This window comes from Lampetra fluviatilis, chromosome 64, assembly GCF_964198595.1.
Source record: "Lampetra fluviatilis chromosome 64, kcLamFluv1.1, whole genome shotgun sequence".
Classification (NCBI taxonomy): domain Eukaryota; kingdom Metazoa; phylum Chordata; class Hyperoartia; order Petromyzontiformes; family Petromyzontidae; genus Lampetra; species Lampetra fluviatilis.
In genome coordinates, this window is record NC_136338.1 from 2,598,659 (window position 1) to 2,614,318 (window position 15,660).

A 15,660-nucleotide genomic window follows, 5' to 3' on the forward strand; every position below is an offset into this window, starting at 1 on the left:
CGGGCGAGCAACGCATCGATGACATCACGGACCTGCTCCCCACCGCCCCCACTCCCTTTCCATATGACGTCACGCCCACTCTCGGGTAGACATGACGTCACGCGACCATTAACAGACGAAGGAGAGGGCCGCCCTTTCCCTCAATTCTTCCACCGGTCAACCGCTCGCACTGATGCCGCGTGTGGCAGCAGCGGCAGCAGCAGCAGCAGCTCCTCGTCCTCGTCGCTCAAACTCTCCGCGTGCCGCGCTCACATGGACGCCGCTCCGAACAGCGACGTCGCGGACGACGGCGAACTCGAGGACGGCGAAATCGACGACGCGTCCGACGGCGCGTACAACCCCCCCGAGCCTCGTCGTCCCGCCGCCTCGCTCGAGTCGCGGCCGGTAGAGCCGCTCAGGCGAGCGCAGGCTACGCATCGGGGTAGGCCGCGATCCTACCACGGCGGCGGTGGCGGCGGCTTTGGGACACTGGGACGAGGGCATCTTCGTCAGGGACATCGTCACGGGCAGCAGCAGCAGCAGCATCAGCAGCAGCAGCAACAGCAGCCAGGTGTCTTCCGCCCGTACAAGTTCCGCGGGCTGCTACCACGAGCCAAATGGAGGAGCGGACGCGGAGCGGGGAGGTCGCGAGGTGGTGGAGGAGGAGGTGGTGGCGGCGTTGTCGGGTCGAGGCCTCGCGGCATCGCGGCCGGAGAGGTGGAGGCGGGGGAGGACGAAGCTCAGCTCCCCTTGAGGATGTCCCGTATCCACCCGTTGTTGACGTGGCACGGTTTTGCTCGCGTGAGGCTTTGCGTTAGAGAGGGCCGGGGTGGGTTGGTGGGGGGTGGTGAGATGCGGCCGTGTGAGGTTTCACGTGAGAACGAGTGGGGGAGGGGGAGTAGGTGGGAGATTTGCCTATCTTGAGGTGAAATATCGCATAGCTGTGAGGCCCTTATGAGTAGTACACTCACTACTACATCCATGTCAACCCCTTATCGGTAACTTCTTATTACAGACCACTTCAGACCTTATTAGTCACCCCGTGCCCCTAAAAACCCCAAGGTCCATCCTGATCGTTTCGATCACAAGGGAGAAACACACAAATAGACAAACACATTTTTTTTGCAAGTATTGAAACGGCTGTGCGCCGTATGGATCTGAAAACTCTTATTTCCCTGCACAAGAATACGGGCTAAAAACGTAATGGGTTGACAGGATATTGCGTTGCGTGAAATAGACTCGGCTTGTAATAACATTGGGTGTGTGTGGTGAGCTGTGGTGTCGAGGAGTAACATGGTTAAGAGTCGAGACTAAATTAAAAACAAAACTAGAAACCAATGGCGGAGTTGTTGGTAAGTAAGGAGGTGTTGGTAAGTAAGGAGTTGTTAGTAAGTAAGGAGTTGTTAGCTAGTAAGGAGTTAGCTAGTAAGGAGTTAGCTAGTAAGGAGTTGTTAATAAGTAAGGAGTTGTCCCTTGCTTTTTATTCGACGCGTGTGCGGCTATGGCGCAGCCATCGATCGAGAGTCTAATTCGAACCGCGTTGTGTGATCGGCATCGCGCTCGCTGATGGTGTTGATGCCTTCAGGGAAGTCTTGTGCTGTATACGCAACTGCGCACAATTCTGAGTCGCTTATAACTGCTTTGCCGTTACTTATTGCCAATTATGGACTCAGACTATTGTCCTGTCATCTCGTAGAGTCCCTGGCAAGTAATAATATACTACATAGTGGCAGTGGGGGTCGCAAAATGCCGATTTATTACGTATAAACCCCAATGATCCGATCGAAATTATGGATTTGATCCGAAGTAAAATCCACCGCGACCACGGGGAGAGACGCACACACTCCAAATATATAGCAGGAGTTAGGGTTGGGATCGAGCCCACGACCTCCTGTATACCAGACGAGGTAGTTAACATCTCGCCACCATGTGAGAATTTTTCAAGCGAGCAGTGTGGTTTACCTAGGCTGTTGGCCGAGACTTACGACGGAATGGCAGCCCAGGGTATGGTTACGCTTCCGGGGTGAGAGACGAGACAAAATGAGGCTGTACAAACGAGGTCCATACAGACGCCGCTAAAGCTAACATAGTAAAAATGAGAAAAAAGACGTGGCGGTCATAAATAGCATGGTATAATAAGCGAGACGGTATAGATGGAACACTAAAACTGAGACGTTACAAATGAGACGATACAAAGAAGACGGTATTGCGGATTCTTCCGGTCGAAATAAAGATTCTGATTTTCAATACTTGGTACGCACGCGATTCTCCGTGCAGATAACACGATGAAGGAAAAAAAACGGATTCTTTAATGTAATCATTCATACCCCCCAAAAATCGTAATTCGGTGGGAAAAGCAATCGTTACATGCCGATGTGTTATTTTGTCGATTATCAATAATTTTATACGAATGGCTTGGGAGTTGGCAGCATCTGTCTGTTTGGAATACTAAGAACCAAAATAACCCGAGTGTTGGGACAGAATGAAAAACATTTTTCACGTTTACCAAGAGTCCAATTTTCGTTGTGCGTTTCCCACACCGCGATGTCTTGCGTTCTTTGTTAACGACCCATTGTGGTGGGACTTTTTTGTGAAGGTAGGAGGATGTGAAAACACAAAGAAGTGACGAGTATTTTTTTATGGGTCGGAACACCCCAGAGGTGTAATTATACAGTGAACTGTGTGCCCTTAAACCGACCTTTGGTGTGGTGTGACGTGACACACGTAAGACGGTAAAATAAAGAAGCACAATGTCGCATATCCAATCGTGACATTCGCCCTGACCAATTATCCGCCCACTTCCGGCACAGTATATGTGCATGGGTGCGTAACTGTTATTTTCCATTGACGTTCCCAAATCTGACCTTGTCGCATATTCGCCCCATACCTCAGCGAGTTGAATATGGCGGCGTTGTACGGTGATTTGACTTGTGAAGAAACAAATACGTTACGATTTTTTATTTATTTGTGTAGTCGACATGTTGGAGCCAATAACTCTCTGAACTTGAGGTCCCAGATGAAACACGTTTGGCTGAAACCCGATTTTAACCCAAGGGTGGTTCAGAGCAAAGAGCATTGACCTCTGAGTGACCCTGCCACCTCATGTCAACATGGGCCGTGTCGGGCCAGACTAATTGGGAGGAGGGTATTTTACTGCAAATAAATAACACATCGTTAATGTTACATGTAAATAACACAAACACATTTCATCAGCTTGTAATAAGTTAGGAATGGTGAACTGAATATTTAAATGCAATATTCACCATTTAAAAAGCGTAAGCATTCAATCTTTATTTGAAGCATTCACTTTTAACAAACTGCAGGTTAACATGAGTCATGCGCTAGGGGGAAAAGGTGGAAGGCTGATTTTTACACCCAGGAAAATAAGGGTAATTCTCACGGGCTAGATGAGTTTTTTTGTGTGAAATGGATATAAAATGACGATTGCGAGCAAGAAAGAGCCCTAGTAAAGCACGTGGATTTAGTACCCCGAATTCGATACAACACAACTTCGTATAGCTTTCGAATTGCAAGCACACATGTGCATCAGTTGTTTACCCCATTACATTGCTCAGCCGCTCATACGTCCTCTTCATAAGAGCATCCCGGATAGCCGACACAAGACTTGCGTCGAGCATTACGCCGTCTCATACCGTGCGCAGTTGAAAATTGCAGCTTATCCGAGTCCAGCTTCGTGGGAGGTCTTGCTGCAGCACGTGTACGTGATGCGTTTTTCCACTTCAAAATGTCACGACGCTTTAACTTGGTGCTCAGAGATGGGCTTCCCCCGCATAATGCCGGCACGTGGCCCGAACCACGGCGCACGGCCCGAGCCGGAGCACGAGGAGAGCTTTGACGAGCTGCTGGAGACGTACCGCCAAATCCAGAAGGAGCTAGAGGAGATCAACCAGGAGGAGAGGGAGGTGGAGGACCTGAAGACCAACGCCTGGTACCCAGGCGGCGGGGTTGGTCCCCCGACCCTGCTTCCGCAGGAGCGCCGCCCTGCCGATCCCTGGTGCCGCGATGAACACCGGCCCTCCTGGCAGGACGGCCACGGTGGCGGCGGTGGCGAACGAGCGTGGGCCGAGCACGCCGAGGACGTTCGGCACTGCCGGGATGAGCGCTGGCCCTGGGACGGCAGACCCGGCGGTGGCGGCGGCGGCGACGGTGACGACAGGCCGCCCTGGAAAGAGCGGCACGCGGACAATCGGCCATGGGACGAGGTGCCGTGGAATGACCGGCACGAAGAGAAGCTGCCGCCGCAACCACCGCCGCCGTGGCACGACCAGGCCTGGCAGGAGCGCCACGACGACAACAGGAGGCACTGGAGCGAGTGGCACGGGGACGAGAGGGAGCGGAAGACGTGGAGCCGCGACGGCGTTCCCTACGGGCCGTGGGACAACCGCGAGTGGAAAGACTCGCATGCCGCCGTCGAGAGGGGCTGGGACGTGGATCCTCACCGCGACGATCGACCGAGGGGTAGCGGTGGCGGCGGTGGTGGCGGCGGTGGCGACGGCTGCACCGTCGGACCCTACAACCAAGACTGGCTTGGGGAAGGTCCGGGACGGTCGTGGGACGAGCGCCCGAGAGACGAGGTGCGTCCCAGAGACGATGTGCGTCCCAGAGATGAGATGCGTCCCAGAGACGAGGGGCGCTACGACGAGAGGATGCAGAGGCCGCCGAAGCCCGCGGCGGCGCTGCTCAATTCTTGCCCGGAGCAGCATCCCCAGCCGGCGCTCCCGCCCAAGGTGTTCCGTCCGTTCGAGCTGAAGCCGCTGCGGCAAAAGATCCTGAAGCCCGCCGAGCTCGACGAGCTCAACAAGAAGAAGCTCGGACATTTTGAGACGGAGGACGACGGAGGAAGTGGCGCGAGGGATGGAGACGAAGGCCCTCGGATCACGGAGGATGGAAATGGCGCAGGTTTGATTTGCGTTCGTAGAGCGACGCGACCCCCTTGGTGTTGGGAGAGCGGCAGCCCGCAGAACCGGACATAGCAGAGCTGCCTTTGAGATCCCGTCAAGTGACCTCTGGGTCCGCACAGAGAGTAATATTTGCCACGTGACAGTTAAAGTGACATATTTTTTTAATTAATTCTCAGAGCAAGAATTTTGACAAATTGATTGTGGAACTTATTTTATAGCGATGTTTTTTTTATGCGTGTGCAGTCATTGGTGACTGTTCTGAGACCATCACCTCTCACTGGACTTGAAATTCAGTTTATTCCACAGGTGGATACCTGGATTTGAACCCGGGGTCTACACAGTACCAGTTCAGAACTGACATCTAAGCTACACAGGTCACGTCCAAATTGAAGACGTTTTAATGGTCAATACACTCGCAGTATTAACCAGGGCGGCCACTTCTTTCGAACCATGAACCTCTGCCACAAGCGTCAAACGTGTTGTGCGCTTGGCCGTATCACTAAACCATTCCCATTTAAACTAGACAAAGCGTACACTGGCTTTGTCTTCGCCGTGATGATGATGATGATCCATAGCGATGAGTGATGGTGTGTGTGTGTGTGTTGTGTATAGGCTCTAGCAGCAAACTTTGCCAGGCAGCAGAGTCCAGCCATTCCTCCTGCAGCAGCAAGACCCCCGACTCCTCGCCAGACCTGGTCAGTTACCGAAATGTGCGTGCGAGCCTCCCCACGCACGCACACTCCTGGAGCCCTTAGCCCGAAATGGCTTATCGGTACCACCCAGGGTGGCAAATGCTGCCAATTATTTTCTGGAAGAATTGTATGTCTCGATCGCAACTGTGTACTATGAATTTCGATCGGATCACCCCAATGATCCGATCGAAATTCAGGATTTCGATTGGATCATGGGGGGGGCGGGGGGTGCACGTGCCACCCCACTCCCCGCATGTGAGAGTCGGATGTTTGCTATTTATGTAAACCATCTGCGAATGTTGATAGGGCTAGCGGAGCGTATAAATCTGGGTGTATAAAACAACTTTTTTATGTTACCAGGTAAGGCTCCACTGAGCTATGTAGCTCTTTTTCAGAAGCAACCTGGCCACAAATGATAGCTCAGCGAAGTGGCTTATCATGTGGAAATGTATAGCAGTCGAATACTCAACGCTCGACGTCGATTCTAAACGCAGAGGGTGAAACCGGAGGACCCGGAGAAAAGTCCACACGACGACAGGGAGACGATACAAACGCCAAATATCCAGGTGTAGAGTTGTGTAATTCATCTTCTTGGTTCTTTCGGTAAAGTCACGTAGAAGGGAAATAATAAAATAATTAAAATAAAACATAATAAAATAAAATAATTCTCACGACGTTTCGGCTACAACGCAAGCAGCCGTCTTCACCTGAAGACGGCTGCTTGCGTTGTAGCCGGCTGCTTGCGTTGTCGCCGAAACGTCGTGAGAATTATTTTATTTTATTAAGTTTTATTTTTATTATTTTATTACTTCCCTTCTACGTGACTTTACCGAAAGAACCAAGAAGATGAATCCCTGCAGTCACGAAAGCTTTAAATCGAAAAGTTGTGTAATTATCGAGGAGCACACAGCGTCAGGGTTGGGATTGAACCCCACAACCTGTGTATACCAGGCGAGGTGGTTAATATTTCGCCACCGCAGCATTTTCGAGAATGAGACGGACAAAATTCGAGCGAGACGCAAACGGGATGAAAATTGCGGCCCGGAATCTTGACGTTTCGTGGAATCGCTGGGGATGTGAAAATTCTCTCGCGCATTTGTATTTTGCACGGGGTGGGAGCGGGGCGGGGGGGGGATATCTCTGGTTATCTCTGGTTCCTCACTTCGGCTTCAGGAATCATGAGCCGTGTCATCGATGCCGAGATCATCACGGCCAGCGCTGTGTTGATGCCTCCGCACGTTCCCTTTTGCTTCCTTCCTTCTGCTAGATCCTGCAGCAGTTGTACAGTGGACGGCCTGCCCCGAAGGTTGGCTCTTAACATTCAAGCTTTGCAGCAGTTGTGTGGCAGTGGCTTTTGTGGTCTTACGGTTGTACGATATTGGCACAGAGGGGGGGGGGCATGGTGGGCAAAGAAAATCGCGAATTTTGAGTGAAGTCTATCAGAGCAGGGAAATCGTCGTGGGATTAAAGCCCTTTTTTAAATCCTTTATATTAAGTTCACTTGCTTGCGTTCTTGCCTGCTTGCTTGCTTACTTACGACCGTGCAAATCGTTCGGTCGTTTTTTAACCCACTTCCCGTGATCCAATCGAGCTGACATTTTGCACACAGACTCGTTGTGCGTGACAATTAATTTTCGTGAAATTTTTTTTCCTAAATTTTACACTGTTTAGGGAAAACTTTTTAAATATTTAATTACCAATTGCTTAATGCTGGCAGACAATCATCTGACCAATAGGTGGCAGCCATCTCAAGCCAGAGGATGAGATGACTCTAGCCGCCACGCATATAAAGGATTTAGAGTGGAAAAACTTTGTTTTTACGGGTTGATTTTTGTTTTGATCGCCTTTCAAAATGCCCCACGTTTCAGCGCTTGGTGCCACGGCAGCAATCGCGTGGGGGGAGGAGGGAGGTAGAGGGGAGGATGTACCAATGTCAACCAGGAAACCTGTATTTCGAGTTTGCTTTTCTCATAAGTTCTAGCAAAATCCCAAAAAAAAAATACAACCCCCACCCCAGAAATGAAGAAAATTTACCAAAAATTTGCCGGAATCAGAATCCTATTTATTTATTTATCCTGGAGAAATCCGATGAGAGCTAGAAAGCTCTTTTTTCACAGTTATCCACTCGGTTTAATTTCTGTTTACGTTTAAACGGTGATGTTACCGTATTTAAAAATGTACAAGTAAACTGGTATTTAATTTGTAATGTATACAGCTAACTTTTAGCTGGGCCACCGCCCACCCCTTGTTCCGTGACCTTTCTATAGATCATTGGTTTATATTTTCCCCCACAGACCTTGGCAAAAAAAAAATATTCGTGGCTTGAGTTCACTCAATCAGCGGTTGAATCAGAAATGCCTCGTCCGTCAAACAGCCCGTGTAGGGCGTGAGTCGGATCCACTCTTTGTGTTTTGATTCTGCTCATAATAAAAGTTTCTCCATGGTTACATTGCGTATATCATAATGGCGTCGTTAACCTGCCGCCTAGCCGACACAGACCAATCAGTGAGGTTTGTCGCGTCAACAAAACGCGCCAATTAGTTACCACTTCAGCGCACACGGGTTGTGTGCTGGAGCGTGAACCCCACAACATTTACAAACGAAACTTTTATGATGAATATGATATCGGTTGCGAAAGCCTCCGTGTCAAATTTGATTCCGTGCCCCTCTACTCTTTGCCACGATGCACTCGCCGCGGCGATAACCTTTGTGTCACGTTTGTGAGCAAAGGTCGAGAGGTCGTGACGGCCAATGCCCGTCGAAGCTTACTGTGCCCTCCTCGTCCATCGCTTCTTTCCTCCGCCGGATGCCACAGCTGTTGAAACTTTAGTTTCGTTATTGTTGCCACGCTTGCTTAACCTAGAAAAGCCTTTCTTGAGAGGCACGCGACTTTTTCTCGGGAGGGTCCTGCCAAGTTTCCGGTGGATGATTGCTGCTGTGTTTATCATTGAGTAATTTGCATATTCTCTTTTGCAAATTATGCAAATCTTGACCGCGGCACTGGCGTGCAACAACCTGCTACTCGCGGGATCTTTAACGTCCACAGTCGTATTTTGACGCGTAGTGGTATTTTTACGCAAAGTGGTTTTTTCATAGTTCGTGCTGCACCACCACCGCAGTAATAGCCAGGACCGTCTGCTGGGATCGGAGCCGCGTAACCGTCCACTTGACTTTTTCAAGGACCCCCCCCCCCCCGCCGTCTGGCTTTATCGCTGTAGGCCTTTTCCCCTCGGTCGCCAACCTCGTCACAGTGGCGAGATGTCAACTCCCTCGCCTGGTATGCAGGAGGTCGTTGGTTCGATCCGGACCCTGCCACCTGTATATTTGGGGTTTGCATGTGTTCTCTCTCTCCTCCCGTTGTCGCGTGGATTTTTCTCGGGGTATTCCGGTTTTTCCCTCCACATTTCGAAACATGCGTTTGGAGTATTTGGCTGCTGCGATCAATTTCCACGCGATACGTTGAGCTATCATTCGTGGCCACGTCGCATCCAGCACCAGATGTCATTGGTTCGATATCCTGCCGTGGCAGCTGAAACAACAGTGCTAATTTCATATATATCCCCCCCGTCCACCACCACCACCTGTGTGTGCCCAGCATTATAAATGATTGCACCACAACAGTTGTGCAATCGGCTGATCACGTGGGGTGCGTTAAATTGTGGGTGTCTCAGCGTGACGTAGGCCTCTAAACACTTGTTGGGGGGACAGCCCTTCCCCCAGCAATTTCGCGAGCGAGTGAATCGCCAGGCTTGCGTGCCTTCACTTCGTATTAACACGAGCGTTTCCGTTGCCCCCACCACCCCCCTCCACCTCCTCTCGCACGCGTCCACAGCTCCCCGACGGCGCGGGCAAGGAGAACGAAGAGGAGGAGGAGGAGGATGAGGAGGAGCTGCAGCTTCGGCTGCTCGCTCTCAAGTCCGCCAGCCACAAGTGGCAGCAGAAGGAGCGGCAGGTTCTGCAGTCGAGCCGCGAGAAGCAGGCGCAGCCACGCGCGCCGACGGCCAAATCAAGGACGGCTCCGGCGAAGTCCAGGAGCTCCGGCGCGACGACGTCCAGGCCGTCGGCATCGCGGGGGGCGCAAGCCAAGCCCAGGGCTACCCCGGCCAGGAGGAGGCCCAGCCCAGCTCCTCGCACCACCCGCACGAGTGAGCACGGCGTTCAACTTCCCTGGCGAGCTGCGCAACCCGTGCCGGTGTGCCCGGGGGGGGCGTTAGCGCGGCACCGGTGGTGTTTTTTTTTTCCGCCGGATGTTTTTGCCGAGCCTAGCGGTGATACCGCGCTGCTGGGCTTCGCAAGAGGGGACCCCTATGTAGGCGCAAACGATGAACTATGTTTCTAGATTTGAAGCTTCTTTCGTGACTGCAAAGATTCGTACTCGTAGGTTTTTTCGGTAAAGTCACGTAGGTAAAAATATATAATAACAATAAAAATAATAGAAACAAAATAATAAATCCCGACGTTTTGGAGGCAACACAAGTCTCTGTCATCAGGTGGGACCGTCACAGCTAAATTTACTGTATCATATTACTGTATCACTTGATACAGTAAATTTAGCTGTGACGATCCCACCTGATGACGCAAACTCCAAATACACAGCAGCAGGCGTCAGGGTCGGGATCGAACCCACGACCTCCTGTATACCAGGCGAGATGGTTAACATCTCTTAGCCACTGTGATGATGATGAGAGCGACACGGAAACTCCAAATATACAGCAGCAGGCGTCCGGGCGGTTGTGGCTTCTATGCCAGTGAGACACGGCTCTGGTCTTGCAGCCGAAAACAACCAGTTGCCTGCCGAGCCGTGCTGGACTGGCTCTGTTGTAGGTAGTGTCTATTACAAGATGAAATGCGTTCGCAGCGTGTTTTTACTGCAATCGACTTGTAAGGTTCATTCCTTTCCTCAGAAGCTAAAAACAAGCCTGGGCGTCTCGCACAACTGGTTTAACCAGCCCAGCGTTCGCTGTCTTGTTTCCGAAATCGGCGATATTCAAATGCCGCATTCTGTGGCAAGGCATAAACCAGAGCGCAAATTCCGATCGTCCTCACGGCGACTTTTTGGCTTAACCATCGAACAAAGGCGGTCACCGCATTGCGTGCTTTCGGATGAGCTTCTGCAGCCGTCTGGAACGCTCTTCTGATATTAGGAAGGCACTGGGAGCCATGCACTTTGAAATCATGATCTAGATAGCAAAACGAATTTCCTTAACTGCTTTATGTGTGTAGTTTGTTGTCCTTCCCCTGCACCTCCGATTAGAACGGTTGGCTACGTACAGTGAGTAACAAGTTCAGCATACATAAACAAGACAAAGATTCCCTGTATAGCCTTAACAGACTGTTGGGGCAAGTGCTTTTAGCGAACACCTATGAAGGCCGGCACGGCACGAGGGGTGGGTGGCCAACACCACTCCCGGCCGCCTTTGTCTCCCTAGTGGCAATGTTTACCCACTGCACAAGGTACCCATTTGAGGTTGAGTCGACCTAGGGGAGGCCCAGGACCAGTTCGGATAATCGTTCCTGGTGTTGGCCGTGAGCGGGAATCAAACTCTGGTCGCCGTGTTCATAGCGCGGCGCGTTAACCACGACACGACCGCTCCCCACTATATACACGCACATACGACTGCTTTTGGTCCCTTTCTGAAGTGGCACGCCTCGTGTGGTCACGGGCCGTTTGAAACCCAGTCGTGGGCCATTTAACCTTGGCGGATAAATTGCACTCCGATGTAACATTCACTCTCTTAGAAATATTTCTCGTTTCGGCCCTGCGCGCTGGCGTGGGCGTGTGAGCCACGTGAAACGATCGTCGCTGGCCACACCCGCCCATGTTCTTGCAGGCCTGCGCGCGAACTTGAGCGCTTTATTTATTTAAGTATGCCACGGTGGCGAGATGTTATCTTCCTTACTCTTTGTTTTTTTCGGTAAAGTCACGTAGGTATAAAATCAAATAGATCACGACGTTTCGGGCGCAAAAAAAGCATCCATCGGGTGGGACAGCGTGGCCTGCTGCTTGAGGCAGACTGTTTTAAAAGGTCTCCTCGACGAAGACCGCTCTCCTATCTTACAGTTACATGCCAATTTCTCACATTAACATCACTAGCCCCGGCCACTTCTTTATAACCCTTGGGCTACACCCATTTTAAACCTTTTAAAACAGTCTGCCTCAGCTGCAAACCACGCTTTCCTACCTGATGATGGACGCTTGTGTTGCGCCAGAAACGTCGTGATTTATTTTATTCTATTTTCTACCTACGTGACTTTAACGAAAGAACCAAGAAGATGAATCCCTGCAGTCACGAAAGCTTCAAATCATACTTATTTTACCAGACAAATATTCAGATTCCGTTCCCTACCCCCCTCCGCCCCCCCCCCCCTGATCTCCACTCCTCGCCAGCGCCGCGATCCACGGCGCCTCCGCGCCCCAGCGCGCGATCCTCCGCCGCCACCGCCGCCGCCGCAGCAGGGCGCACGCGGACCTGGCAGGGGCGGCAGGAGGTGATTGCGGCGGCGGCGAGGAGGAGGCGACGCGACAACGAAGAGGCCGAGCGCCGGCGGCAGGAGGCCGACGAGATCCGGCGCATCCGGGAGCTGCCCAGCACCGAGGAGCAATACGTGCGCTTCATGAAGATTCTGGGCGACCGCGGCGGCGCTGGCGGCGCTGGCGGCGTTTCGGCCGCCTCTCCCGGCGTCGCGGGCACCGGCGGCGGAAAGGTGGGTGTGGTGCGCGTCGCCGGTGCCATTTTCGCCACGCCCGGGAATTTTTTTTCGCCGCCCGTCTTGTCTTGGGCAGAGGTCGGCAAACTGCCGCGGCTCTTCAAGGACTGCAGTGGCGGCTCTTGACATTCATTCGGTAAAGTCGCGTAGAAGGGAAATAATTTATTGTTTTATATCTTTATTATTTTATTGTTTACCTTCTACGTGACTTTGCCGAAAGAACCAAGAATATGAATCCCTGCAGTCACGAAAGCTTTAAATCAAACAATGGGTGGTCTTGTTGTTTTGGTTTGCCGACCCCTGACCATGGAGTCTCCAGTTGACCATGGGAGTCCAGTTTACCATGGGCAGTGGTCGGAGACCTGCGGCTGAGGACCCGCACACATCTCTCTCAGGAACTGCTGTTTCGCGACGTTATTTATCAAGGACCACCATCTCGTATTCACCAGGTGCATTGCTGCTCTTGAAAGGCTGGAGTTTTTTTTTTACTAATTCGAGAAAAAATCGCTCCTCTTGGTTGTTTTGGCTGCCGACGACCCCCAGAGGTCGCAAACGGGTTTTGATTCCTTACCCGTACCCGGCCGCACCAGGGTCGCAAAGGGGTACCCGTACCCTACCCGATACCCGGCTACCCGTACCCGGCCGGGTACGGGTAGGGAATGGGTATCCGAGTACCCGATTGCGACCTCTGGTTGATTCTAGGAACTTGAATTGTGAGAAGAGACAAGACGTTGGGAAATGAGTGACAAACGGTTACTCACCAGTGACTCACAGCCTACCCGTACCTGTACCCGGCCGCACCAGGGTCGCAAACGGGTACCCGTACCTGGCTGGGTACGGGTAGCCGGGTATCGGGTAGGGTACGGGTATCGGGTACCCGGTTGCGACCTCTGACGACCCCCCTCCCCCTGGTCTCAGGGACGTTTCACGCGTATCAAATTCGCCTACTTTGTAACGAAGTGAGAAACGCACTGGGTTGTCTTCCGGTTCGTTCTCCCATCGTCCGCGCACGCACGCGTCGAGTTCGAGCGCCTGACTCCAGGGGGCCTGGCAACCCACGTCCTTACAGCGACGTAATTTCACTCGGCCTCAAGACGAGAGATCACTTGAGCACGGCAATCCATGCGGAAGACCTCCGGGGGGGGGGGACGACCCCCTGTGGGTTTTCGCGTGAGACGCCGAGGTTGAGTTGACGCTTGCCAAACCGTGGGATTGACTGGTCACTTCCCCTACCCCCACCACCCAAGGCCGGAGACGTGGAGCAGAGGAGGCCGCGGGAACGGCGCGTGTCGGAGCTTCGGGCGAACCTTTTCCAGCACGACAACTACGAGGAGGTTGCTATGGAGGTGGATAGCGAGAGCAACTCGCCCAGTAAGCACCGCGATCGCCCCTCCTATCATCGTAATTGTCGCTTAACCCCGTCACCGTTCCGATGATGTACGTCTACCCCATTGGAACCTCATTTGCCAGAAAAAAAATATGATAATTGGTTGTTTACCCTTTTATCTGGCAACAAAACTGACACCTTTTTTTTACAAGGAGTCATGTTTGCATAGACCACAATACCTGTGGTCTATGCAAACAAAAAACATAACTCTGACAATGTATGCACTGTCCTTGAAGTTGATTGGTCCACACCCGAGACACCTTTCCTTAGAGCCTAGTCTCACCTGGTGTTGGACCAGAAAGGAAAGGAAAAATGAAACGAAATAACTTTATCGGTACCGAGGCTCCCACAAAGTCACGCGTGGAGGGGGTATGTCACAGTTTGGTGCCAGCTGTCGCAGAGTGCGTTCGTGTCGCTACGGTTCTCTGCGGCGAGTAACAACGTCTTTAAAAGCAGCGACGCCTCTGAATAAAATGAAGGCTGAACCGCTTGCAACGTTCCGAGATTCAGCAGTGAACGAGGACACCCACCCCGCAACCTGCAGACGTCTTGGAACTTGAAAGGGGTTAATCGTCATGCCACGCTTTCTATGCAGTACATCTCGGGGCGCAATGCAGCGGACTTGGCTAACAGGGCGGACCCCGAGTGGCAGTTGCTCCTGTGCGGCACAAGCAAACTTGCCACTAATTTAATCAAATTTTAGATTGTTGTCGGCACCCGTGGACTTTGCACTTATTTTTTTTTAAATAACAGCTTTAGCGTAAAAATGTCAAGCGAATGGCGTGTAGTATTTACGGTTAATAGACCCGCAGTATTGACCAGGGCTGCTGCCGGGTTTGAACCACTCTAACGTCTGCAACAGCAAGCGGAAAATGCGCCACCGCTTGCCCCCGTGTCAGAGGTTTCGTCAACGCGCAGGGTTGTGCTGACGGTTCAGTGAACGAGCGAGTCATTGGGTGAGTGTGTGAGTGGGTGGGTCAGGGAGTGAAGGGGAGTGTGTGTGTGCATGCATGGGAATGATTGAATTGCTAAATTAAACCATAAATGATGTCAGTGCCCGTGTTTGCAGTGGTGTCCCCGCAACCCTTTGCCGTACACGGGGAAGGACTGTCATCCCTGGGCCTTCCCGTGCAGGCCTTCACGCCACACAGCCTGCTGCAGGTGAGACTAAAAGATGGACACGGATCCCCGTATAGCCTGTAACAGCACTGCTGGGGCAAGTGCTGTTAGCGAGTAGCACCTGTGAATGTATGCGGAAGACCTCGTGGGGGGGGGGGGTACCCCTTGTGGGTTTTCGCGTGAGACACCGAGGTTGAGTTGGTGCTTGCCAACCGTGGGATTGACTGGTCACTTCCCCTACCCCCACCCCCCCAGGGGGGGGAGCGGAGCGTCGCTACGCGCCCGTTGTGTTTGACACCCTCGATCTTAACCCTCCGTCGATCAGGTGTCGTCCTTCGCGGAGGCGGCAGCGGTCACGAGACTCGTGGAGGCCGCCCTGCCGGGTCCCGTGCCCCCCGAGCCCTGCGAGCCCCCTCCCCTGCCCCCCGGGGAGCCCGAACAACCCCCGAAGCCCCCCTTCGAGGACGAAGCGGAGGAGGAAGAGATGCTGCTGCGGGAGGAGCTGCTCAAGTCCATTCAGATCAAGCGTGTGACCAAGCCAGAGGTGTGTAGACGCCCCCCTCCCTCGCGCTGAATACCAACGTTTTATTTTACCGTGGTGATTTTTATCGGGTAAGGCCGCCCCCCCACCACTGAGCCCATTAGCTTCTTTTGCAAAAGCGACCTTGTCACAAATGTTGGCTCAACGAAGTGTCTTCTTGGTTCTTTCGGTAAAGTCACGTAGAAGGGAAATAATAAAATAATAAAAATAAAACATAATAAAATAATTCTCAGGACGGCTGCTTGCGTTGTAGCCGAAACGTCGTGAGAATTATTTTATTATGTTTTATTTTATTATTTCCCTTCTACGAGA

The 15,660-nt window shown here is 52.2% G+C and overlaps 1 protein-coding gene across 4 annotated transcripts in view; it reads left to right on the forward strand.

Annotated features, from left to right (window-relative positions):
• The first annotated feature begins 88 nt into the window (after positions 1-88).
• ZFC3H1 (zinc finger C3H1-type containing) overlaps positions 89-15,660 on the forward strand; it is a 54,995-nt gene continuing 39,423 nt past the window's right edge. For 2 of the 4 annotated variants that reach the window (XM_078882299.1, XM_078882301.1), the window contains exons 1-9: positions 89-742; positions 3,754-4,899; positions 5,514-5,596; positions 6,861-6,899; positions 9,426-9,738; positions 11,982-12,298; positions 13,549-13,672; positions 14,743-14,849; positions 15,133-15,351. In XM_078882299.1, the coding sequence (XP_078738425.1) occupies positions 253-742; positions 3,754-4,899; positions 5,514-5,596; positions 6,861-6,899; positions 9,426-9,738; positions 11,982-12,298; positions 13,549-13,672; positions 14,743-14,849; positions 15,133-15,351 (2,838 nt within the window). In that variant the 5' untranslated portion in view covers positions 89-252. The remainder of the gene's footprint in view (positions 743-3,753; positions 4,900-5,513; positions 5,597-6,860; positions 6,900-9,425; positions 9,739-11,981; positions 12,299-13,548; positions 13,673-14,742; positions 14,850-15,132; positions 15,352-15,660) is intronic. The other 2 variants (XM_078882302.1, XM_078882300.1) reach the window with 2 other exon arrangements.